At 41.2% G+C, this 26045-nt stretch overlaps 1 protein-coding gene across 1 annotated transcript; it reads left to right on the forward strand.

Moving 5' to 3' along the window:
- Positions 1-510: 510 nt before the first annotated feature.
- Positions 511-25662, forward strand: LOC147620753 (protein trichome birefringence-like 9). Its single transcript, XM_086825024.1, has 4 exons — positions 511-1626; positions 2481-2870; positions 3689-3847; positions 25191-25662. Exons 1-4 carry the CDS (start codon positions 890-892, stop codon positions 25645-25647), a joined length of 1743 nt encoding a protein of 580 aa, XP_086681150.1. The 5' UTR covers positions 511-889; the 3' UTR covers positions 25648-25662.
- The last annotated feature ends 383 nt before the right edge of the window (positions 25663-26045 follow it).

Here is a 26045-nt window from a genome sequence, read left to right on the forward strand (position 1 = left end):
GTGAAAACTTATGACTCGTGTGCACAACTTGTAGAAGGTGTTAGACACGTGTGGAGGAGGTGCGGTAGAAAATTGGTGTGCTTTTCAAAGTACAAAGAAAAATTTGTTTGTATCTACATAGTGTAAAATAGTAGTGGTATGCTCTATAGATGGTAAGTGCCAAGATGGTAAGTGCCAAGAAAGGGTCATTTCAAGAAGGGGGGGGGGGGGGGGGGGGGGGGGGGGGGGGAACCTTTGCGCAAAATTTGTAGTGAGAAAATTAATTACTCCGGCTTTTTTTCTTCTGAGTCAGAAAAATCCCAATTTTTACTAATATACTAATGAATTAGACAGCTCATCGTGATTCGTGAATCACGACTCACTAGTAGTAAATATTATATTTAATTTCAATTCCTAAGTAACCTACCTTGTCTTCTTAATTCGATCACTCTTTTAACTTTTTATTTATTGTCTCATTATTTCTTTATCTCTTACTAATATGTATTTTCTCACACTCCTCCTCGCCCCGTTATCTCATATAATTATTATATTCATTCATTTCTCACGTTATGTCCTGGTCTTGCTCCTAATCTCACCTTAATCCCCCTCCAACCTCAGCTCCATCTCTTGCTTCACTCCATGGTTTATGATTTCTCTAAAGACCTGGCTAGAATTTCCATCAATTTGGATTTTTAATCTCAATTTCGACCTTTAATCCCACATCTACGCTTCTTTTTTCCGTCTTGAATTCCGCTCTGATTCTTGCTCTAATCGGCTCGATTTCTGCCTCATTTGCCACATAAGGGCGTTAATCCTTTTCTTAATCAGTCTTTGCTATACGTGAGGATGAAAGCTACCTTCCACCATAATGGCCCTCTGATCAGCTAAGAAGCTCCATAGCTTTCCACTAATGGAAAGCAAGCTGGCTGCTAGGAAACCCAATGGTGGTAACAAGCAAACCTCTTCAGGCGGCTCATCATCTGTGCTAACCAAGTGTGTGCTCTGGGACTTGCAAATCTGCAGCAGATACCTTATCTTATTATTTGCAGTGATAGTGATCCTCTTCTGTTTTGTATACTTTGATATTGTGCAGCTTGCTCCTGGGGGCCTCCTCCTCCACATCTCTGCTATTCGCTCTTTTGCACATCTTAATGCAGAATCATATGTGGATTACTTTCATAAATCCCAAAATCTCTCACCTCCTGCTAGCCCAATTGCTAACCATAATATTGAAACCTTAGATTATAATTTAGTTAGTGCTATATCCGCTTCTAATCCCCCATCCACACCATTTATTGACCCAAGCATTGACTTATCACCATCTATAGACCCATTTATTGAATCATCACCATCCTCATCTCCATATGCACCCCCTTTGGAGGCTAAGATTAACAGTGGATCCCCTGCAAGCACAAATGAAGAAGATGAGGAGATTGAGGAACCCATTATTGAGCGCCCATTGATTAATAAAAATCCAGCAGAATGCAATCTGTTTAATGGGAGCTGGGTTAGAGATGATTCTTACCCACTGTATAGATCTGAGTCTTGCCCCTTCATTGATGGGGGTTTTAGGTGCCAAGAAAATGGCCGACCAGATCAAGGTTATCTCAATTGGCGCTGGCAACCATCAGGATGCAACATGCCAAGGTATGTGGGATTTTGAAATTATTTTTTATTTTTAAATAGATCTCAATTATCACCTGGTTTTCCTTAATTACAATCTGCTTGAAATTCTAAAAGAATCAAATCAACCAGTTTAAATATAAATATAATATTCTTATATGGAGCGGTTTCCATTGCTTTACTTTAAGCCAAAGAAGAGCTCTTGTTTGTGGCATTGTGATGCTCAAGGTATGCTCACTCTTATCGGTTTAGCCCTTAATCCGGTTTAGGCTCTTAATCAGGCCCAATTAGGCAAAAGTTCTGGATTGCTAGAGAGATTAACCTAATGAGGATTAAATTGGGGTAGATTTGTAGTGTGGTGTGTGTGTGTGTGTGTGTGTGTGTGTGTGTGTGTGTGTGTTGTTTTTAGTTAGTGTGATGTCGCGATTGCTGCAACAAGTGGGGTTTGAACCCGGGCACGCAGCTAGACATTCGAACTCCTCACCAATTGGTCTACATTATGGGGGACAAGATGTGTGTGGTCTATGCTTAATTTGGAAATTAATTTGTTAGCCAAATTAATTAATTAATTTGTGCATCATGCAAACACACACACGCATGCACATACATTCTAACTATAATTTAGGCACATTCATGTCTAATTTATGCTTCATATTTTTGTGAACACACACACACACACACACACACACACACATTGGTTTTGTCTAATTTATGCTTCATATTTTTGTGAACACACACACACACACATTGGTTTTGGCTAACAAGAATAAATTCTAACCATAATTTAGGCATATTCATGTCTAATTTATGCTTCATTATTTTTTTGGTTTCTGAAACCAAGCTTAATCTTATGAGACCATTGGTCGATCAATTTTCAGGTTCAATGGAGAAGACATGCTCAATAGGCTAAGGGGATCTAGGCTAGTGTTTGTGGGAGACTCGATTGGGAGGAATCAATGGGAGTCTTTGTTGTGTATGTTAGCTGAAGGTGTGAAGAACAAGACCCGGATATATGAAGTGAATGGGGAACCAATTACAAAGCACAAGGGGTTTTTAGTATTCAAGTTTGAGGCCTATGATTGCAGTGTGGAGTATTACAGGTCCCCTTTCCTAGTTCCCCAAGGTAGGCCCCCTTCTAACCGGCCGGAGGGGGTTAGGACCACCTTGAAAGTGGATAACATGGATTGGACCTCCAAACATTGGCTTGGAGCTAGCATTATTGTGTTCAATGCAGGCCATTGGTGGAGTTATGAGAAGACTATAAGAGGGTAGGTTGCTCTCTCTCTCTCTCTCTCTCTCTCTCTCACACACACACACACACACACACCCCTCTCTCCCTCTCTCTCTCTCTCTCACACACACACACCCCCCCCCTCTCTCTCTCTCTCTCTCTCTCTCTCACACACACACACACACATCCACATATGCATGCACACCTTTTTCTCTCTCTCAAACGACATGCATACATCTCTCTCTCTCTCTCTCGGGATTGTTCCTATTTTGTTAAAATAGCGTCTTCTTCTTCTTCTCTCTCTCTCACACACACACGCACCCCTCTTTCTCTCTCTCCCTCTCTGTCCACACACGCACACACACACACCCCTCTCTTTCTCACATCCACGCGTCTCCACACATGCATGCACACATTTTTCTCTCATACATGATGCATACACCCCTCTCTCTCTCTCTCTCTCTCTCTCTCTCTCACACACACACACACACACACACACCCCTCTCTTTCTCACATCCACAAGTCTCCACACATGCATGCACACATTTTTCTATGATACATGCATACATTTCTCTCTCTCTCTCTCTCTCTCTCTCTCTCTCTCTCTCATACACGCACACACACACACACATAAACCTCTTCCTCACATCGAGGCATGTTCACATATGTATGCACACCTTTTTCTCTCACACATACATGCATACACCCCTCTCTATCTCTCTCTCTCCCCCCCCCCAATAAAATAAAATAAAACACCCCCTACACACACACGTTAACCCCCCATTGGATGGGGGGGGGAGTCTATGATTTTTCAAGCTATCATGAATAATGTAACCGCGACTTATATATGTGCAGGGGATGCTATTTCCAAGTGGGGAATCACGTGAACAAGAGCATGAATGTGAGGGCAGGGTTTGCGCGGGCAATGGAGACGTGGAGGGAGTGGGTGGAAAGCAAGGTGGATCCGAGCAAGACACAAGTGTTCTTCAGGACCTATGCACCGGTTCATTTCAGGTAACTCCACTATGGTTAGTGTTAACTCTTCTAATTTGGTGCTAATCTCAATTGGTGGATTGGTTTCTGATAATAATTGTTCCGGGGTTTAAAAAAGGGGAAAAAAACAAGTCAGAGTACTTGAAAAAAAGAAAAGAAAAAAGCCTATTGGTTGATTTGGATGGACTGTATGTAGGCGCCGTGAAATGCAATCCAATGCTCTGCACCCACGTGGTATTTTTTAATCGTAAAGCTTCCTTTTATTTCTCTTTTTCTTTTCCCTTTTTTTTCAAAGCTCTTTTATTTATTTTTAAATCCGACCTAGGAGTTGGAACTTTTTGGTACTTGCATCCCATCCTTCAATTTTTTTCAAAAAAACATATTCTTCATTTCCCAAGATACAGATGTTTCTTTCAATTCTCTCTGATAAAGCTTAGTGCCCGTAAAAAGCATTTTTTGGGGCACTAGGCAAAAGTAAACTTTTTCTAAGAAGAAAATGATATTTTAAAGAAAAAGTGTGCTTTCCTCCTTGCGAAAAAAGGAGCATTTTTTTGGGCCTAGTGCTCTCCCCTATAGTGTCCAAGAAATGTCCAAGAAACGTGTGCCTCAACCTTGAAAAAATGCCGGATGAAAATCCAAAATAGCCGGTTCAAAAAAGGATTTGAGCCGGTTGTAGAAAATGCAATAATAGTTTAAAATTTTAAGAAGTACAGCTATTTTCTTCAATTTTTCAGCTTCATCAAGAGTGAAAAGAAAGTGTGTATGTTTCCTAAAAATAAGTATCTAGAACATTGAATATTTGTTAACATGTTTGTGAGAATCCTGTGAGAAAGAAGATACTTTGTATGGATAGTGGACATTAAACCTCAAACTATTGTTAATCTTGAGAAGGTTACTATATGAAAACTATGTAAATCACGTGCATTCAAGAAACTTTTTGTCTAATGGTGGATAGTGGACATTAAATACCACTCTTATGCTTGGGGATGTTACTATATAAAAAACTATATATATCACATGTGTTCAAGAGGTATTAAAAAACCCATTGTCTAAAAAAAATTATGATTGAAATACACATATTTTAATTTTGAAGTTAGTAATAGTAGCTCTTCTTGGCCTTTAACTTGTGGGTTTTTTACTTTTTGAATCGAAATCCCTTTATAAGTATAAATTTTTATATGAATCCTCGAAAATCAAAACCCTTTGGATTGAACTCATGTGGCACTTACATACTCCGTCATGAGTGCCTCAAGGCTTTAAATACTTTTGTTTCATACCACAATATTTATGGGAAGTTAAAGACCTTGGCTTACATAATGGTGTGATGCCACCAACTAATGAATTACATGGTGCCTAAGATGGTACTGAATGCTTGCAAAGGTGCCTTCATGAAAGTGTATCTACCTAGTCAACCATGCACTTTGAGTTCTACATTCTATATCTTGGAAACTCTATTATAAACATTACATGAGTATGGTGAGTGTTATGGACCACTCGGCTTTCTATGGTATTGGAGAAATCGATTTTTTTTTTTGGGGGGATCTTTTTGTGCTCATATGTGTGTGTGCTTTTCATGCCGCCGTCAACAACCAGCAGGTTTTGAACCCATCACCTCATGCATGGGACTTCAACACCTTACCGCTAGGCTGTGTCTCCATTGGCAAAGAAATTGAATTCTCTCTACTTGTTAGACCAAACAATGCCCACAACTTGACCCCATGCTGAGTGTTAATTGACTAATTTTTGTTAAAAAAATTCCTTGCTTGTCAGACCCAACACCTTGACTCCATGCTAAGCGTGTGTTATTGACAACTTGACTCTCTATGTTGTAGGAGATGAATTCTCTACATTTGTTGGAGCAAAAAATGCCAACACTTAGGCCTCTCTTTGCCCTGGCTGCACAGATTAACTATATTAAATTTATCCAGGTATGCTTCTTGATGATTTGCATACAATAGGGCATGCAACACACTTGTCCAAACATAACAACGAAATAATGTCTACAGCCTCAACGAGCTTTTGCCTAAGTTGAATACTCTTAATTATGAATTCCCAAACATGGGTATTTTTGCCTGTACACCAAAATATAGCCGCTTCGCAGGTCGCTCAATATGCAAAAAGAGTGAAGTGCTCAGCAACTGGTACCTCTAGTAAAAAAATCGTAAAAAAAATCTGCCGTATAGCAAGTACAGAGGCGGGTACAAGAGGTACAAGGGCTGGTACAATAGGTAGAACAGAGGCTGGTACAGGACACCTAAGGTGCCTATTCTTGATATACAAGGCTAGTACAGTAGGTACAAGGACCAATACGGCTGGTACACTATAGGGACTCAAGACAGGAGCCCTTTAAAAAAAAAACATGTTTTTAAACCAATCAAAATAAGGACAACCCTATTTTTGTTTCCAAAATCTCTACAATATGCAAGTCTTATAACTAAAATATATATATGAAAATTTATTCCTTGCAATAACGGCTATTTAAAATCTCTATCGATTTTTTCTTAATTGTGGCCGTTACAAATACACTAGAATGCTGTTTTTTTTTTCGAGCCGCCATGCCCTTTTCATGTTTGTAATCTTCGACGAAGATTTTGGGAAGTTCACATTTCTCTAGCAAGACCTCCACCGCTCCTCCTTTCTTGCCATTTTTTTTAAAATGAAATTTCAAAAAATGATAGTTTGTCCACCCTTGTAAAATATGTGAATCCCTCCAAAATCCGAGATGCCTAAGTAACAACTTGTCCACCCAATATTTAAGTTGACATAAACACTAACAAATGCCCACTTTTTAGCCTATGTTTATGCGTAATTCCTTCCCCAAGGCTTCAGAGTTTTCTATGAATGCTTCCCATGTGAACAACTCCATCTTCTTAACCAAAATGATTAGCAACATCTCTGAACCTTTGTTTAGACAGCTGACTCCGTGGGTCGGAAGTTGACTCCAATAAACTAATTCAGTGAGCTGATTTAATTAGCTGACTTTGATAGAATCACTCTAACAGACTTCGTAGGTTGAAAACTGACTCCAGAAGCTTGATTCTCTAGTTGAGGAATGAAGTCCTAGTAGTGTAAATTGGCAATATGAATTTTTCACAATCATGCTGCTTTTAGTACAAGGGTTTCTAGAATCTTTACAACCCCTGTATTGAGGTGTGCTTTTCTTGGACTTTGTAATTTATCACTAATGAATTCCCCCCTACCCCCCTTCTTTTTGAATGTATAACCAAAAGGTAAACTACCTCTTTGGTCCATTTTCTCGGACTTTACAATTTATCACTAATGACTTCCCTCCTACCCCCCCTACCCCCCTTCTTCTTGAATGTATAACCAAAAGGTAAACTACCTCTTTGGTCCATTTTCTAGGACTTTACAATTTATCACTAATGACTTCCCTCCTACCCCCCCTTCCTTCTTCTTGAATGTATAACCAAAAGGTAAACTACCTCTTTGGTCCATTTTCGAGTTAATGATGTCATTGTAGGAGATCTCTCCCAAGAGCTTAAATCATAAACATGTTCACACAATTCTTCATTGTTGGGTAATATATCATCTCGACATTTCTATGCATGAGCTCATGCATAAAGTGAGTGGATCTTAATTTTATTGTGCAAGCATGGAACTAAAGATTATTTGCATTTGTTGAGATTAGGGTTAGGTTTGTAATAACACACATACACACACACACACACACACACACACACAGAGTGAAACCATCGTGAGAGCAAGAAAGAGGCACAATACTCTATGATAATTGAGTGTACTATAATGCAAGTTCAAATGATAAGTGAGAGTGACCTAAAGTATAAAAGTCACTTCGCGGACGTGCACACACACACACACACACACACACACACACACTCCCAAAAGTGAGAAAGAGTGTGTTCCTATGCATGGGGAAAGAATCCTCCTACTGAGGGAAAAAGTTTCCCGGCTAGTCTTAGAGTGTTCACACCACTATCCCATGACATAGATGTCTATAAACCCCCCTAGAGAACATGTGCATGGATATGATTGATCAATTCCGGAAATGTAATAAGCTTAAAGCTTTGCGAAAGCTTTTCACAAAAGGAAGGGCCTTCGTGAATAAATTTGGCACATTGTCACATTCATCAAGCTATTGATCTCTCCTGCATGGAGTCTCTTCGTGGCATAATGGTAATGCACACCTCAATATGCTTCATGTGCGAGCATGAAACATTAGGTTTCTCACAACTACCAATGTGCTCTGAGAGTGAGTGTAGATAGGAGTGGAGGATTGTCCAATACTAAGATCTTCCCAAAAGGCATTTGAGCCATACACACTCAATGTTCGCTATGAAATGCTACCCTCCTATACTAAGCTTCACAACTAGAGGTGGCCACTATCAACTATTTCTTGGTGAGCCATGATAACCATGAACCACTAAGAAAGAAACAAAATCTGCTAGTGGATACTCTCGTGTTGTAACATCCTATAGTCAGATTTAGTGAAGGCTCACCCTCCCTTTGATAGAACAATCCAAGGGACTAAGTACACTAGTGGTGAAAAACCCACTTGATAGCCTCCCAATGCTTGGTATACTTGGGCAATGCATAAAACTACTCGACTGAGACATCCCATACTGAAATGTGTGGGTGTGTGGTGTTGCTTAGATAAATCAAGTGTCCACCACCAACATCGGGTTAATATAATGTCCGAGTCAAAAGTCTCTCCAAAATCCTAAATGCTAAGTGTGGCACCTATCTCAATTGGTGTAGCCACACGCTTACAATGCTCAAGAACAAACCTTTCGAGCAGTCTCTGTACATAGTACATACTTTAATTGCATCATGATAATCCCATCATCGCACTGTGAGAACTGAATATGCATAAATAGTAATGCAACAGGCACAAATCTGACATCTCAAAAGAAGCCTTAAGAAGCCTAAAATTTCGCGTTAAGGGCTAAAATGCTCTCGACATCTAGGCCTGTGAGTAGCATGTCATCAACGTATAAAGTGATGACCAACAAATCCTCTTTAGTCTTCCTAACACAGAGGGTGCTCTCTATTGGGATTGTTACAAAACCCATGTGCGACCAAGCATGTATCTTCTTGTATATGCTTTGGGAGCCTACTTAAGGCCATATAAAGCTTTCCATAACCTACACACTTTGTCTTCCTAATCCTTTTGGACAAAACCATGAGGCTGAGATACATAGACCTCCTTAAGCAAATCACCATTCAAGAATGCAGCTTTGACATTGATTCACATTCCAACCATGATGTGCTGGCATAACAATGATGGTGGCTATACGAGAAGTGGGAGCAAAGGTCTCATCATAATCTATGCCTTTTTGCTATGCATATCCCTTTGCCACAAGTCTAGCTTTGTAGCAATCAATGCTAGCATCAGACTTCCATTTGAACCTTTAGACTCACTTCGCACCAATAGCTTTCTTGCCAAAAGGCAAGTCAACTAGATCCAAAGTGTCATTCTTCAAAATGGAATCATATTCCTGTTGCATGGCATGCATCCAATTTTGATATGCTTGTGTTTCATTGAATAAAGCTAGCCCTTCTTCATCATACAAGGTGCTCATAAGAGCATGATCAACATAATTGGTGAGAGAGCTAGTATGTGTTTGACATGCCAAAGGAGCCATTACATTGCTGTCCCACAAAGTTTACAACAACCAATTGAGCTTGCTGACTTGTTGTCCTCTCTTCTTCCACTACGTCATCATCAAAATCAGCATTCCTGGTTGCTGATTTTCAGCATGTATGGGTTGATTTCCAGGTATAAGCTTAGTGTCCAAATGCCCAACACCTACAATGTACGTGTTGATTTCCAGGTATAAGCTTAGTGTGTGGCTGATTTTCAGCATTTACGGGTTGATTTCCAGGTATAAGCTTAATGTCCAAATGCCCAACCCCTACAATGTGTGTATTGTACAAGGAGAGGAGAATATCAAACAGATCTTGTGAGCCAACAATTGGTGGCTGTTCTTCACATTCAAGCAAGGGCTGAGTTAAATTCTCCACAAAGACCACCTGTCGACTAACAATAATTTGTTGTGAAGCAAGATGGTAGAGACAGCACCCTTTAATTTCTAAACTATAGCCCACAAAAATGCACTTCATTGCCTTGTCTTCAAGCTTAGAACGGTGTTGCTCTGGCCCAAGAGCATAATCCATTTAACCAAAGTTACGCATATATGAACCACTGACGGGGCTTTCTATTATGCAATGCTTTGTAGTAAGGAGGAGTGATAGTATGCAAGGCTTTTGTTGGAGTACATATGCTATACACATAACAACTTTTATCCAAAACCTATGAGGAAAACTTTGACCTTTAACCGTACATCGTGCCATCTCCATGAGAGACATGTTCTTTCTTTCTGATACACCATTGTGCTGAGGTGTATATGGCATGGTACAATGGTGTTGAATGCTCCTTTCAGACAAGTATGCATTGAATTATTTGGACATGTACTCCCCCTTCTATCTATACCTAGAGTTTGCACTTTGCATCGTGACACAAACTCTGAGTAGTTGGAAAATATTGCATTGACTAAGGAAACGGGTTCCAGAGCAGATCAATGCAGAACGGGTTGTGGAAGGGGTTAGTGCTTGCTGGCTACATCACCCCTGGTGTCTACAGTGTGCTAGACCCTCTTGCTTGGTCTTTGGGCTTTTGTTTGTTGGCTTCTATTGACTACTTCTCTCCTTTTGTTTGTTGGTTTCTATTGACTACATCACCCCTGGTGTCTACAGTGTGCTAGACCCTCTTGCTTGGTCTTTGAGCTTTTGTTTGTTGGCTTCTATTGACTACTTCTCTCCTTTTGTTTGTTGGCTTCTACTGCTTCTCCTTTTGTGCTTGCAGCTTAGAATGCTTCTTCTACTCCTCCTCTTCCCCTTGGTTTTTTGTCAGCCTTAGTGGTGTATTGTATGTGTGCTAAGAATTAATAAAGATCTCCTATCAATTTTGCTCTTTGTTGGGTCTGACCTAGTGGTTCCTTTTGTTGACGAGATAGATGCAATTCACATGTTCACAGTGATTGAGATATTATTGTTGCCTTTGGTACTTTGTGTCATGGCCTCTACAGGCTCGATGTATATGAGAGAATTGCATATAATGCACTTGCAATTTGCTACCACATCTATTATGATAGATGTTGAGCTATGGCATGCTTGGTTTGGTCATTTGAACTTTGGCAAAGGTATGATATGATAACAACTTTGCCACCACTTGCTTGATGTACCCATCAAGCATGTATGTGAGGGTTCCATATATTGGGCAAAATGCATCGGACACTTTTCCCCAAAAGATGGTTTAGTGAGGGCTGCCCGAAAATTACAGCTCATACATAGTGATGTATGTGGTCCAATGCAAACATCATCTATTGGTGGTTACCTCTATTTTGTCACATTCATTGATGACCTTTCTAGATTCAGCTGAGTCTATGCTATGAAGCAAAAACCAAAGGTGTTTATATGTTTCAAGCACTTTCATCACATGGCTTGGGTGCATCTCCTAATGAAGTAAACAAAAGGTGTGGTGACATGATGTGCTTGCTAGAACCACTGTCAAAATACCATACATGAGAATCTACCACCATTGACATGCATGCATGCATCATGTAAAGAAGGATCATAGCTATATTACATCGATAATGCCCATTCGTCTTGAGCATAGTTAGCAAATTCCTTCTTTTTAGCACTAGCTCCTGCTGATGTATCAGTCACATACATACTAGAATATTCTTCTCTTTCTCTTTAGAGCAAGCCTCTTCATGCATTTATCGATATAGTGACCTGGTTTGTGATAGTAGTTTCATTTGCCCTTTTTCTTGAGCTTCTCATTCACTCTTATCTGCATCTTAGCCAAAAGAGGCGGTCAATCCACCTTTTGGCTTATAACCCCACTGGCACTAGATGCTGTGCCCTTTCCCTTGCCTTGGGGAACAAAAGCTTGATCCCCAATCCTCAAGCCAAGCCTATTTGTCTTGGAATACTCCTCTTTCTTGTCTCCTTGTAGGAGCAAGGAGACAAGCTCATCAAAAGAAAGTAAATTTCCATTGTCTTTCATGAGCAACTTGATAGTGGTAGCAAAGCCCTGATATGAGGCAGGAAAAGCATTGAGATTGTAGTGAGACAAGAGAACTATCCTGTATGATCTCATCAGTACTAACAAAGCCCTGATATGAGGTAGGAAAAGCATTGAGGATTGTCGTGAGACAAGAGAACTATATTGATGATCTCATCAATATTAGCAAGCTCCTCAACGAAGGTTTTTCACCTTTGTTAAGTACTTACCCATAGAGTACATAGAGTCACCCTTATCCAAATGTAGTATGTCTAACTGTTTTTTTAGGTAAGGTGACATGTACCTCTTTGTGCATGATATGGTGTCAAACAAGGGTATCCCATGCTTACTTAGCAGTGACACAAGAAAATATGAGGAACGATGCTCCTCTTCACTAAGACAACAATGAGTACATGTGCATGTGCATCTCTGGCCCGATCTAAGGGGTTATGGGTGCCTGAGTGACAGATCCCATGTGTTAGATATGGCTGTGCTTTAGCCACCTATAGGAGCAAGAGCAGCAGGTTGCTAACAGAACCGATGAGGGATGTTACATGCACTGAGGTTGACCGTGGTAACACACAACAAAGCCTTCTCTAAACTTTTACTTTGGTGAGATCTTTAGCATCCATTTAGTACTAAGTATAGAGAGAAAAGAGAATGTAGACGACACAGTATTGGGTCCCAAATACCCACGAAAGGCCCTGCCCTGTGTTAGCACATTCATCCCCAGTTTTTACCCATGTTTGGAGTCCCCTTTTGGTCCCTTTTATGGCCCTTGATTGTGAGCTAGCCACCCCTATTTTTCCTATTTTCTTGGCATTTTTCAGGTCAGGTGGTGTCTTTTTCAGTTGGTTAGCTCCATGTATCCAGTCGGCCAGGTCTATTAGTCCAGTTGGCTAGCCCTACTTTACCTATTTATAGGTGGGCTTGCCTCCCTCACTTTTCCTAGTCTAGTCCTCTTTTGTATCCCTCACTTATGAGACCTTTTATGTCTCTTGCTCGGGATTGCTTCATTGCAGTATATTCAACATAGTTGCTTCATATATATATATATATATATATATATATATATATATCACGCTCTCTCTCTCAGCACACTCTAGTGCTTGTATGCTTCCGCCCGCTCTGTGCACTCTTTCATGGTATCATTGCTCTAGGTTCAACGTTACTCTACTGCCCCAGTTTCTGCTCAGTTTTCAATATCTTATCTCTTGCGTTTTCCTTCTCAGTTCTGCTACTAGCCGGCTTGCCTCTTCTAGGTGCTTCTCCACTGCAGTTTGTGGTCATCTATCATTGGTTTTTGACCCCTGAGACTCCTATACACGTGTTGACTGCTCTGTTTCAGGGCAGCAACACTGTTTGTGCTATGTTTTTCCCTCTACAAGTGTTCTTTGGCACAGAAGTTGGTGTTTTGATTTGAGGATTGGTGGCATCCGGTACCTGTGGGTGGACACTTTTTTTGAGATTGTGCGTTTTTTCTTCTAAGATTAAGCCCGAGCTTTTGTGATGGCTGCCCCGACTACTCTTTATATGTTCTCTGAGGCTGCAAAGTTGGATGGCTCCAACTACACTTTGTGGAAGGTGAAGGTGAAATCAACCTTGCGTGGAGTGGATCTCTGGGATTGGCTTGTTACTACCAATGCCACCCCTCCCACCCTTGCTACCGTTGGTGTGACTTAGGCATGGATTGATATTTGGCAGGCAAATGATCGTTGTGTTTTCTCTTTTCTGATGTTCAATTATCAAGATTGTGTTCTCTCTCATGTGCGTACATCAGACACTGCACATGAAGTTTGGAAGGCATTTACAGATCTTTACGAGATTAAGTCTCTGGGTTGAATTTTGGCTTTGGAAAAGAAGCTTATGAATTTGTCAGTTACTGCGTTTCCATCTTTATCTACTTTTATCTCGAAGATGAAAGATCTCCGACGAGCTTGCTATTTGTGTGGCAAGGATATCTCTACACAGGATATGGCTATTCGGCTCCTCTCTCTTGACCAGCCTCGGTTCGATTTAAATGGTGAGCTTTCGGTACAATGGATGAGGGACCAAGGACACGGCCTATGAGTGAAGCGCTAGGTGACCTGCGAAGGATCCTAGAGGGTGCTGACCATACGGTCCTCGAGCTCTGGGTCGCCGAAGAAACCCACACGTGCGTCGAGGAAGATATTTGGATCAAGGAGTAAGAGTTGTTATTTCTGAATTCGGGCATGGATCTGGTTGATTAACCTTGCTGGTCCTCAACGGATGAGTCTATGGCTCTTTTATATGGATCTGTTGGTTGATCTTGCGGATCTTCAACGGAGATTCCATTTTGATTTTTATAAGCGAATATATTGCTGGGTACTATGAGCTAGGAACTATCAAAAAGGCCCCTGAGTGGAAGCATGCTACCATTGGACTTATGTAAGAGACAATCAATGCATGGCAAGTTAGATAATGAGGTGAAGGAGATAGTTGTCAAGTTTTGGACAGAGCAGACCAGGGTTTCTCCAAACAAGAAAGACATCGTTCGACGACGTACTGGTCGCAAGCAATACATTGAGCATCCAGTGCACTTACTAGATGAATCTCAAGTAATAAGGAGTCACACTCTTAACTTCCTTTGCTATTGTTTGTTACTATGTGTTATGTAATGCATCCCACTTGCATCTGTGCTATTGCATGCAAAATAGCAATCAAAAGCATATGGGCTATTTTGTGCTATATAGCACTAGGCTTCTATTTGCTTTTTTCTACTTGTTTGTGTTAACTAATGTATAGCGCTTGTATGTCTGCTATAGTCCTCAATGTGTGCTATTTACTGCATTTTAGTAGAATGGGATAACTGTTTGCTATTGTGTGCTAACCAGCATTCTATAGAAGATTATTCAGAAGCATTGTACTAGCATGTTTGCTATTGTTTGCTATTATGGTGCTATATAGCATAGAAGAGCATACTAGTTATTGCATAGCATACTAGTATGTGCTATTAAGTGCTATCCTATACTATATAGCACAGTAAGCATATTTGCTATTGTCCACTAGCATGTGCTATCTAATGATGTGCACTGGCATGTGTGTTATTGACTGCTATTGTGTGCTATATAGCAGTCAGGAGATTCACAAGGTGATGCATCTGTGCTATGGTGTGCTATTCTTTGATGCAGTCCACATGCATCTGTGCTATGGTGTATACCAGTTATTGCATAGCAGTTGCATCTATGCTATTGCTTGCCATTATGTGCTATGTAGCAACCAAGAGCATCTGTGCTATTATTCACTATTGTGTGCTATATAATGCATTACACTGGCATGTTTGGTATTGACTGCTATTGTCTGCTATATAGCATCCAGGAGTATACCAGTTATTGCATAGCACTTGCATCTGTGCTATTGCTTGCTATTCTATGCTATATAGCAATCAAAAGAATATGTGCTATTAGCAACTTTTGTACTAGCATGTGTTGCATTGACTGCTATTGTGTGTTATATAGCAGCCAAGAATACATCTGCTATTGTCTACTAGTATGTGTTACATAAGCCATAGCACTTGCACGTGCTGTTGTCTTCATATGTGTGCTATGTAATGCATTGCACTAGAATGTGTGTTTTTGGTCAGCTATTGTGCGCTATATACTGCATAGCACATTGAGTGCTTGTTGTACTAGAATGTGTGTTTTTGGTCAACTATTGTGTGCTATACACTGCATAGCACATTGAGTGCTTGTTGTACTTGTGTAAGATGCATTGACATAAATGTGCTATTATGAGCTATATTGCACATTCCATGTGGGAATGATTGTCAAGTATTATATGATTGTCAAGTATTGCACTACTCCCATGCACTCTACTAGCATGTTTGTCATTGTCTTCTATTGTGTGCTATATAGCAGCCAAGAATATATCTACTATTATCTGCTAGTATGTGATACATAGAGTGTAGCACTTGCACATTTTTAATGTATGCTATGTAAGGCATTGCACTACAATGTGTGTTTGTTTTCAGCTATTGTCTGCTATATACTGCATAGCATGTTTGTCATTGTCAGCTGTTGTGTGTTATTGAAAAGATTTTGTGTTATTTGTCTCTACTATGTGCTATATATGAAATGCACTTTTACATTTTTGATGAGACAAGCTGCATGATACCCTCTTTGTCCAACATTGCTTCCTTATGCACAATAGGTGACTCAAAGATCAAGGTTTGTGTTTTGAGCAGCACTGGGTGTGGTCTGAATGGTGCAGCTTCACAATTCAAAGCTTCAAGGCCATTCTACTTTGTTGGCAGATTTTACAATCTGACAAGGACAGAGATGACATGGAACTTTTTTGGATCAGGTCATGGAAAGGGGGAACATGATGGCGTTGGCGCTATGGGTCCTAACACATGAGCAGCTTAAGACAGACGGTGTGATTCTTAGGCAAGCTGCAGATGTTGTTGATTTTTTGACAAAAATAATGTCACATGGTGCATCTAGCTCCTATGCTCAGTCAACGAAAGTAGGCCCTGACATAAACATGACTTTTTGGCTGATAAAGCCCGAAGATGTAGACAGGTCAAAAGCGTGGGGATGTGAGACTATTAATGGGTCTCTATCCTTGCATAGCATTTGCGGGTTTTTGCGTCATGATGTTACTCAATTGAAGGTTGCAATGTTTTTGTAATGCTTGCATCAGAAGGAACTGGAGGTCTTGCTACAACAAGGCCTATGTTAAAAAAGGGGAACACATTACACTTAAACCATAGTTGGGAAATGAGATGCCAACAAATGAAGCTTTGGTTAATTATGCTATGTTCGAAGGAGGACAGGATATGCTCAGTCAGCTCATCCTTGAGGGAGACAATTATGCTGTGAATGTAGAGGAGTAGAATGATGAAGGTGTGGACTTCTATATTCTTAAATGTGTTAAGACAAGGTATTTGACTGAGAAATCTCTCAAAGATTCATGGGGAAATAGATTTGCGAGAGGCACTTATGTGATTACAGGGTACTATTACAAACAAAACAAAGACAATCCCCAACACTATACCTTGCTTGACAACATGGGTGTCAGCCACATGTACTCCCATCTTGTTAGAGCGATCAAGTTTGACATGCCTTTGGTGGATGCTGTCTCTAAGACTTACTACTTGTCCCTGTCGATCCATGAGTCTATATACCATGCCATGCCTTATGAGATATAGGCCAAATGTTGTATGCAGGCTTGGTATCTTTGAAAATACTAATCTTGACAGCTTACTTGTTTTGTTTTTGTAAAGTTTTCATTATAAAGTTGAGTTGGTCATCATTGGGTACTAGCTACCTTTTCATTATCCATGCTATAATTGGATTAGTATAGTGGTGGTGGTGTGCAAATTTTTGCTTAGTCTTATAGAACCCCTGTCGTCTATTTGGATTTGCTCCCTGACGTGCAGCATGTTGTTGGATGTTGTACTTTACTACATTGATCTCTTTTTGAAGTAAGAGGTCTAGTTGTCTCTTTTCTATTAAATATTGCCTTATTACCTATGGTAATGGGAGTTAATTGAATTTTTAATTCCCTGTCCTTTCTACCCTGTACTGACTTGATCCAGCAGGTTTTTATGGTATTGCTACTCCTTGTGACTCTTGTGGACATATGCTAGTATGGCATTCTACCCTATTTTGCCCTTCTTGTGTTGGGACACCGGTGCTTTATGGCACACACGTCTTTATCACAAGTGCCAACATAGGTGTAGTCATCACTTAGATGTTTGACAGGATTGCAATATAGCACACATATGTGCTTATAGCAACAGATGCGAGTGGACATGCAAGTGATGTCTATCACATGCAAGTGATGTCTATCACATACATGTGATAGACAAGTGATTTATGGCACACATGTCTTTGTCACAAGTGCCAACATAGGTGTAGTCACCACTTAGATGTTTGACATGGTTGTCAGATATGACTGTAATATAGCACACATCTGTGCTATATAGCACATATGAGTTAGTGGACATGCATGTGATGTCTGTCACATACATGTGATTTATGGCACACATGTCTTTGTCACAAATGCCAACAAAGGTGTAGTCACCACTTAGATGTTTGACATGGTTGTCAACATAGTAGTTAGGAAACGCATTTCCTACAGGGAAGGAAACGTGAAAACGTTTATGAAACGCTTCCTTGTAGGAAACGCGTTTTTTTCAAGCAAATTTTTCAACCTTTTTTTGCCCCAAAAATCTAACGTTGAAATCTGTGCGACGCTTTTGATAAAGTTTTTTCTAGTTTCCGTGTGCCGCTTTCCCTCATCATTGATCAAGGCTGATTTATTTTGTATTGTTTATGGGCATTGGGCCATGACTGTGGATTCATCATGATTCATGTGACATGAACACTTCAAACTTATAAGTTTTAACCTATGTAGTGTCATGTATGGGTTTTTTTTTGTGTGTGGCATGGAATGATGGATGATTGGATCATGGATCATGGATAGTGGACCATGGTCCTTGAATCATGATCATTTGACATTGATGATGGATGATTATATGGTTTTTGTTATTTGTGATTCAAAGACTGTAGGCTTCAAATTAATGTTTCCATGTATTCTATGCATTTAGTGTTTTTTTTACATATTTTATACAACATATATTTGAAAATTTGTACATGCAAAAACCTGTAGGTAGGAAACTTGTAGGAAACTTTGGGCTGATTTTACGAAACCCGTTTGAAACGCATTTGAAACTTTTAGGAAACCTGTTTCAAACAACCTCGTAACTATTATGGTTGTTGTTAGATAGGAGTGTAATATGGCACACATCTGTGCTACATAGCACACATCTGTGACAGCTTATGTGCTTGTACTTGATATAGGCAGCCAGTTAAGGAACGATTGGTACGACTACATAGAAACAACAGAGCCAACAGAACCTGGATAGTGCTATATAGCACGACCATATTAGATTGATCCTCAAACGGAACAAGGCATTAACCTTAAATCACTGTAGTATTCAGATAATTGTATTACAAAGGGTTTCAGAGTACACTATCGTATAAGGGTATCCTATTACAAAAAGGTACGGGAGTACCATTGTACAAAAAGATCATCTACTTATTGTTGACTAAAGTGCCTAATCATCACAAAGGCAGACAGGGTGTCCTTTGGATTAGTAATCATGTGAGTATGTGTATACTCCCGTGGGCTCCCACTTTGCCTCCATTTCAGCAGCCATGGGAAAAGCGTCCTAGTGAGGTAGAAGGGGTTATCATCCATGTCCTCTGGCGGCTCAAAGGTCGGCAGACAAATAAAACAATTTTTTGGACTTAGTAAACTTTTGTATCGTGTATCGTCAATGAGGAGTGTATTGTCTTCATTCCATTCTCCGTAATAGCACCAGAGATCATGCAGGTCCTTGAAGAACACTGGTTTCTCTCTGTCAAGAGACCTAGGCACACCTGGGATGTCCTTCAGGCTGAAGTCAGCCATCTTGCACCTGTCGTGTGCGTGATCCTATCAATAAATATATCTGATGGCATATGTGGAAAACAAGCAGACAGCGCTGCTTCTATATTCTCTTTTGAGCAGTTGCTCCATAACATAAGATTGAACTGGCAACTACAACTACTTAAAAAAGTGGCCAAATCCGGCGGTCTGGCCACATAATGGAAGTCTGCGCCCTATTGGCAACCCTCGGCGTCACAATGACATCGTAGATTTGGTTGATGGCATGGATAGGTACCCCTCCCCTAGCAACACCTCGGTGATATGGATAGATTTGGTTGATGGCATGGATAGGTACCCCTCCCCTAGCAACACCTCGGTGATATGTGACCTTATGCCTTTTCAACAAAAGGCCATTCAGATCCAGCACTAACAAGTGGGTCTTTGTAAGTAGAGAAGGCACTATAAGGTCATGATGCTACTCATGCACAGTGTCATCAGTTTGTTATGTGTCATTCACTTGGTCATCTTGCTGCTCATGCACAATAGCCTCTACATGTCCTTGCTCATCCACCTGGTCACTAACATGTGAGATATCATCTTGCACAGTAGCCTCGACATGCTCTTGCTCATCGAACTGGTCACTAACCTTTGAGATATCATCCTGCACAGTAGCCTCTCCAATGACATGGGCCCTTGGCGGGTGGGGAAGTCGTAGCATGTGCTAGCATTTGAACATTAGAGTCAGCAGGCTCCACATGGCAATCCTCATTCAAGTCAGGGGTGTCCTTCACACTACAATCCACATTGAGGTCAATGGCATCCTTGCCAATACCAGCATCCACATTCATATCAATGACATCCTTGGCCACAGCCGCATCCACAGAACCATTCATACATGCATCGGACTGTGCATCAGTTATTTTACCTATAAGAGCGTCCACAAGTGCATCAACATGCAAAAAAGCAGTAGCCATATCAACACCATCACACACATATGCATCAAACTTGATGTCATCAATAGATTTGCTGCCTGCATTCTGTGCATTTTGACATCCTACACTCACCTGTGTCATCAGCTGGTATAGCCTCCTTGGAGGTGTTTTCCTACATGGGAAAATTTACTTTACTACTTGCATCTGGCACATTAACTTTACTATTGTGAACCTTAGGACCTGCAGGATCTTTGCCCATATTTAGGCGTAGGGGGAACACCTACAACATGCACAAGAGGTAAGCATACTCACACACCACTGCATTCTACTCAAATACTTAAATTGCAAGTTACAACAAGGAGGAGCAAAAAACATCAAAGGAATATACACTTGCACAAAAAAATGGAATACCAAATCAAACAAACTCATTCAAATTATGGCAATGCCTTTAGGCTACAAGAAGACAAATGAATGGATGTCAAATGGCTAAGGAGCCTCATCTGACATCTCATTAGAATACAACTTTTGCTTTGCAGAGGGCTTTTTTTTCTTTAAATAGTTGATAAGAGGGACATCAAGTTCATCACCACCTAGGGGCTTTGAGGTTAACCGTTTGCCGGCAGCCACTTTGGGGTAGGCTTCGCTGGCTTTGGGGTCACTCTTCTCTCCGGCTCACATGCATCCTCTGCCAAACTCATCGACCACATTGTTGCCTATTGTAGATTCAGCTTCACTTGCCTGCTACATATGTGGCGTAAACAAGTCATTCACAGTATGGAAGGAAAGTACACTTCATTTGAAGATGTCAATGAGTTTACCAGTGACTTGAGTGGAGAGGTGCTCTGTCCCTTCCCCAGCCACTTCATATGCAAACCCAAATTTTTCCTTCTCTGTACTACCTGGAAATCCAATGTGATATATAAAATGCATGTAACATCTTAAAATACTGATGGAATAAAACCCATGTTTAACTTACCAGAACTATGCTCTTTTTTTACAATTGTCTGCTTTTGGCCCATCATCCTCTTTGCCCTGGCAGGAACTTCTTGGTTGCAGTCCCTTGCAACACAAGCACCATACTCTCTGCAGATATGAGCAAAGCATAACATGTGGTAGACATGGCAGCAGGGCAGTGAGAATGCATCTAGTGCAGTATCATCAAATGGACACCCGCACCCTGTGCACACTCCAACTATGGTGCTTTGTTGGTTGCCCTCAACAATAGATGGAGGGAGAGGCATGATTGCAGTCGGCACTCTTGTCTCACATGTCATATCCATGCTGCCACAAAAGTTTAGGTAGCCCATCTCTCTTTCATACTCCATCTCAGTTTTAGCAAGTAGTGTCTATAAAAATAAGAAAGAACAATCAATTAGTGTACATGCTAGTGCTATGTATTATATAGCACATAGCACAAACCAATAGCATAGAAGCTCTTCAATAGCACACAATAGCAGATGCAAGTGTTATGCAATAACTGGTAAACTCCTAGCTGCTATATAGCAAACAATAGCATGCAATACGACACATGCCAGTGCAATGCATTATATAGCACACAATAGTGGATAATAGCACAGATGCTCTTGGTTGCTACATAGCACAGAATGGCAAGCAATAGCACAAATGCAACTGCTATGCAATAACTGGTATACACCATAGCACAGATGCATGTGGACTGCAGCAAAGAATAACACCCCATAGCACATCATAGAACATATGCATCACCTTGTAAATCTCCTGACTGCTATATAGCACACAATAGCAGTCAATAACACACATGCCAGTGCAGAGCATTAGATAGCACTTGCTAGTGGAAAATAGCAAACATGCTCATCTATCCTATATAGCATAGGATAGCACTTAATAGCACATACTAGTATGCTATGCAATAACTAGTACGATCTTCTATGCTATATAGCACCATAATAGCAAACAATAGCAAACATGCTAGTACAGTGCTTGTGAATAATCTGCTATAGAATGTTGGTTAGCACACAATAACAGACAGTTACCCCATTCTACTGAAATGCAGTATATAGCACACATTGAGGCCTATAGCAAACATACAAGTGCTATACATTAGTTAACACAAACACATAGAAAAAAGCAAATAGAAGCCTGGTGCTATATAGCACAAAATAGCACATATGCTTTTGATTGCTATTCTGCATGCAATAGCATAGATGCAAGTGGGATGCATTACATAACACATAGTGAGTGGGATGCAATAGCATAGATGCAAGTGGGATGCATTACATAACACATAGTAACAGACAATAGCAACTGAAGTTGTGCTATGCTCTGCATATCTCACCCGCAAAACAAACAATAAGAGACATATTCTATTGAAGCTATGTAAAGCCCATTATCAGATACTGGGTGACAAGTGGCTTACCTTTGCCTCGAGAACAGTTTCTTCTAACTGCGCAATGTTGTTGAGAGGGTTGGCCTGGAGTTGAGACATCAAAGCAAGTAGTCGGTCACGGGTTGCCTGATCTTCCATGGAACTAATCTCCCCCTAAAGCATTGTAGCAATGTTACTTGACTGTTGGGCACCCTCAGCCCTATGGAGGTCGCGCACGGCAACGTCAACTCGAGATCTCACATCTTCAACAGCTGACCTTGCCACCTGTAACCTCTCTTGTGCAAACCTCTTCATGCTATGTATCTGTTGCTTCTCTTCATCTTCAAATAGTGTCACATATATTGCTTGTACACCTGCACTTACATCGCATGTTTTGGTGGAGCGCATACTTCCATCTTCCAATTGAGATTGTCTTGTTCTCGCACTTATCTAATCTTCCCATCTCTTATGCTTGTTCTCAATACTGTGCCTTTCCTCTGAGCTTTTCATGGCCTATTCTGCAAATGGAGCCCATGCAATAGTGTAAATCTCCTTCATTGGACTTGTCTTGGAAACAGGGCAATTCTCCACCACAAAGGCCTTTGCAAATAGTTGGCCCACTTCATACATAAATGGACCCTCTTGATAGACATCCTAGTGAAGATGCACAAGCTTCTCTGCAAAGTCTGGTCTAATGTGGTAAGCCTTAACCTTCTTATTGCTCCCTGGAAGCGGCATTGGGCACGTAAACATTGCATCCCACTCCTTCTCCAGAATGCCTTTGTTTCTAGACAATGTACGGGGATCTATACCACTGAGTGACAGCCCGCACTCCTGATGGAACTCATCAACATAGCGACAAAACTTCGTTTGTTTAGGAGGCACCACTTTCTTGATAATGGAGTTGTCAGACACACCAGCCTTGATGAAGAAGCTTTCACCATCCTACACAAAGCAACCATGACCTCCACATTAAAGCAGTTCCAAGCGCTCTCTCTCTCTCTCTCTCTCTCTCTCTCTCTCTCTCTCTCTCTCTCTCTCTCTCTCTCTCTCTCTCTCTCTCTCTCTCTGTGCACATGAAAGTGCCCTCTGTGGACATGCATGTAAGTTACCTGACAACTTGGAGCCCTGGACGTCAAGCGTGAAGCCGAGCAGGATAGGGAATTACAGCGTTGTTGAGAAGGAATGGCAGCTTGGCTCTCTCTCTCTCTCTCTCTCTCTCTCTCTCTCTCTCTCTCTCTCTCTCTCTCTCTCTCTCTCTCTCTCTCTCTCTCTCTCTCTCTCTGTGCGTGCCCTCAGTGGACATGCATGTAAGTTACCTGACAACTTGGAGCCCTGGACATCAAGCGTGAAGCCGAGCAGGATAGGGAATTACAACGCTGTTGAGAAGGAATGGCAACTTGGCTCTCTCTCTCTCTCTCTCTCTCTCTCTCTCTCTCTCTCTCTCTCTCTCTCTCTCTCTCTGCCCATGAAAGTGCCCTCTGTTGACATGCATGTAAGTTACCTGATAACTTGGAGCCCTCGACGTCAAGCGTGAAGCCAAGCATGATAGGGAATTACAGCGCTATTGAGAAAGAATGACAGCTTGGCTATGGAGGACAGGGAGAATGAGGCAGAAGAGAGAGAAACTCTAGTGAGGGAAAGGGGAGAGTCGTTCATGCATAAAAGACACCACTCCTAGAAATAATTTTACCAGTCCCAAATTTGAATATATTTTAAGTCTTAAAAGATTATTTTAAAATAAAAGACGCTTTTCAATTCTCACCTTAGGTATGCTATGAGATGGAGCTATATAACTCAAATACTATTCCACCTATTCATGCTTTCACCCTTGTATGTATGTATTGTATGTATGTGTGTAGAGACTGATGATAGATAGACGGACATTTTTTGTGTACTCGTAACAAGAGCGATACGTTGTGGCACAGAGATGGCACAACGTATTGCTCTTGCTATGAGATGGAGCTATATAACTCAAATACTATTCCACCTATTCATGCTTTCACCCTTGTATGTATGTATTGTATGTATGTGACGGGCATTTTTTGTGTACTCATAACAAGAGCGATACGTTGTGGCAGAGATGGCACTTGCTTCGAGTGGCAACAAGTAATTGGGAGATTGGCTACTCCTCACATCTCTATTAGCTAGGGAGCGGATCGAACTCTAGACCTTTGTGTAGTCGTAACAAGAGCGATACGTTGTGGCCAAGATGGCACTTGCTGCTAGTGGTAACAAGTTATCGTCGGGAGATTGGCTTCTCCTCACAACTTTAGTAGCTAGGGAGTGGATAGAACTCTAGACCTTTGTGTAGTCGTTAACAAGAGCGACACGTTGAGGCCGAGATGGCACTTACTGCCCGGTGGTAACAAGTAATCGGGAGATTGGCTACTCCTCACATCTCTAGTAAGGAGGGAGGGTATAGCAAACTCTAGACCCTTTGTGTAGTCGTAACAAGAACGATACGTTGTGGCCAAGATGGCACTCGCTGCCGGTGGCAACAATAGAAATTGTTAATTGTTTTGAAAATAATACATTTTTGGTATCTTTCTCTCTCTCTCTCTCTCTCTCTGTGCTTGATAAAACTCCTGCAAGTTGTTCTGAAGATGAAAGATTGTTAAACTCAGCGTTCTGATGCTGCAGTAAGGGCACGTGGAAGACAGGCGGGCAGTGCCTCGAGGAGAGGGAACCGTTCCCCTCAGGCACGCAGTTCGACGGCGAGCCCTGGACTAACGGAGTTGTCATTTCGGAGACGGCGAAGTTGCCGGAGCTGCAGCGGGCGACGTTGCTGGACGTCACTTACCTCTCCAACTTCCGGAAAGACGCCCACGCGTCCATCTACCACGGGGTAGCGGGGACTTCCGCCCGTTCAATCGCCAGGATTGCAGCCACTGGTTGTCTGCCTGGCCTGCCGGACACATGGAACCAGCTTCTCTATGCCAGCCTGCTGGCCGCCGGCAAGGGCCCCCTGGAAGCCGGAAAAACTTCCGTCACAATAATGGCAATCCTCTCTCTCTTATTGTTTTGTCACCTTCTCTTAAAATATAATGTGAAAATCATGTTCATGAAAGGGCGGTCAATCTTCTTTTTTCCCCTTTGATTGATGTCAAGTAAGTATGTGCTCCATTAAAATATTTAATTTTTTTAATGCAAAAAAAAGACTTTTATTAAGATTTTTATGTTGAAATGTGGTGCCTACATGCACAAGGAGTATGTATCAAGGGGGGGTGTGTGAATGCGTGTGAACAGCCTTTAGTAGAGAGGAGATATTTGAGATATTGTGGAGTTTGAGGTGGCATCACTAGTGTCCACTTGATTTGTAACCCTTTGGCTATATTAGAGCCACTTTGGAATGAAGAAGATATCTCTTTTTTGGTCCACCAAGTCATGATCACCTCATTACATACTTGTAGTATCATTAGTGCACTAATCACCTCTCCCTCATGCCCTAAACCATGGCTATCCTCATATTCCATCCACCATAGCCTTCTCTTTGCA

The sequence above is a fragment of the Cibotium barometz genome, chromosome 31 (genome assembly GCF_041138505.1).
Source record: "Cibotium barometz isolate CiBa-2024 chromosome 31, ASM4113850v1, whole genome shotgun sequence".
NCBI classification, from domain to species: Eukaryota; Viridiplantae; Streptophyta; class Polypodiopsida; order Cyatheales; family Cibotiaceae; genus Cibotium; species Cibotium barometz.

Excerpts from the sequence above, each read along its gene's own strand:
- LOC147620753 (XM_086825024.1), top strand. The coding sequence starts at position 890 with ATGGAAAGCAAGCTGGCTGCTAGGAAACCCAATGGTGGTAACAAGCAA. Across the intron at positions 1,627-2,480 it reads TCAGGATGCAACATGCCAAG|GTTCAATGGAGAAGACATGC; the intron begins GTATGTGGGATT and ends ATCAATTTTCAG. Across the intron at positions 2,871-3,688 it reads TATGAGAAGACTATAAGAGG|GGGATGCTATTTCCAAGTGG; the intron begins GTAGGTTGCTCT and ends ATATATGTGCAG.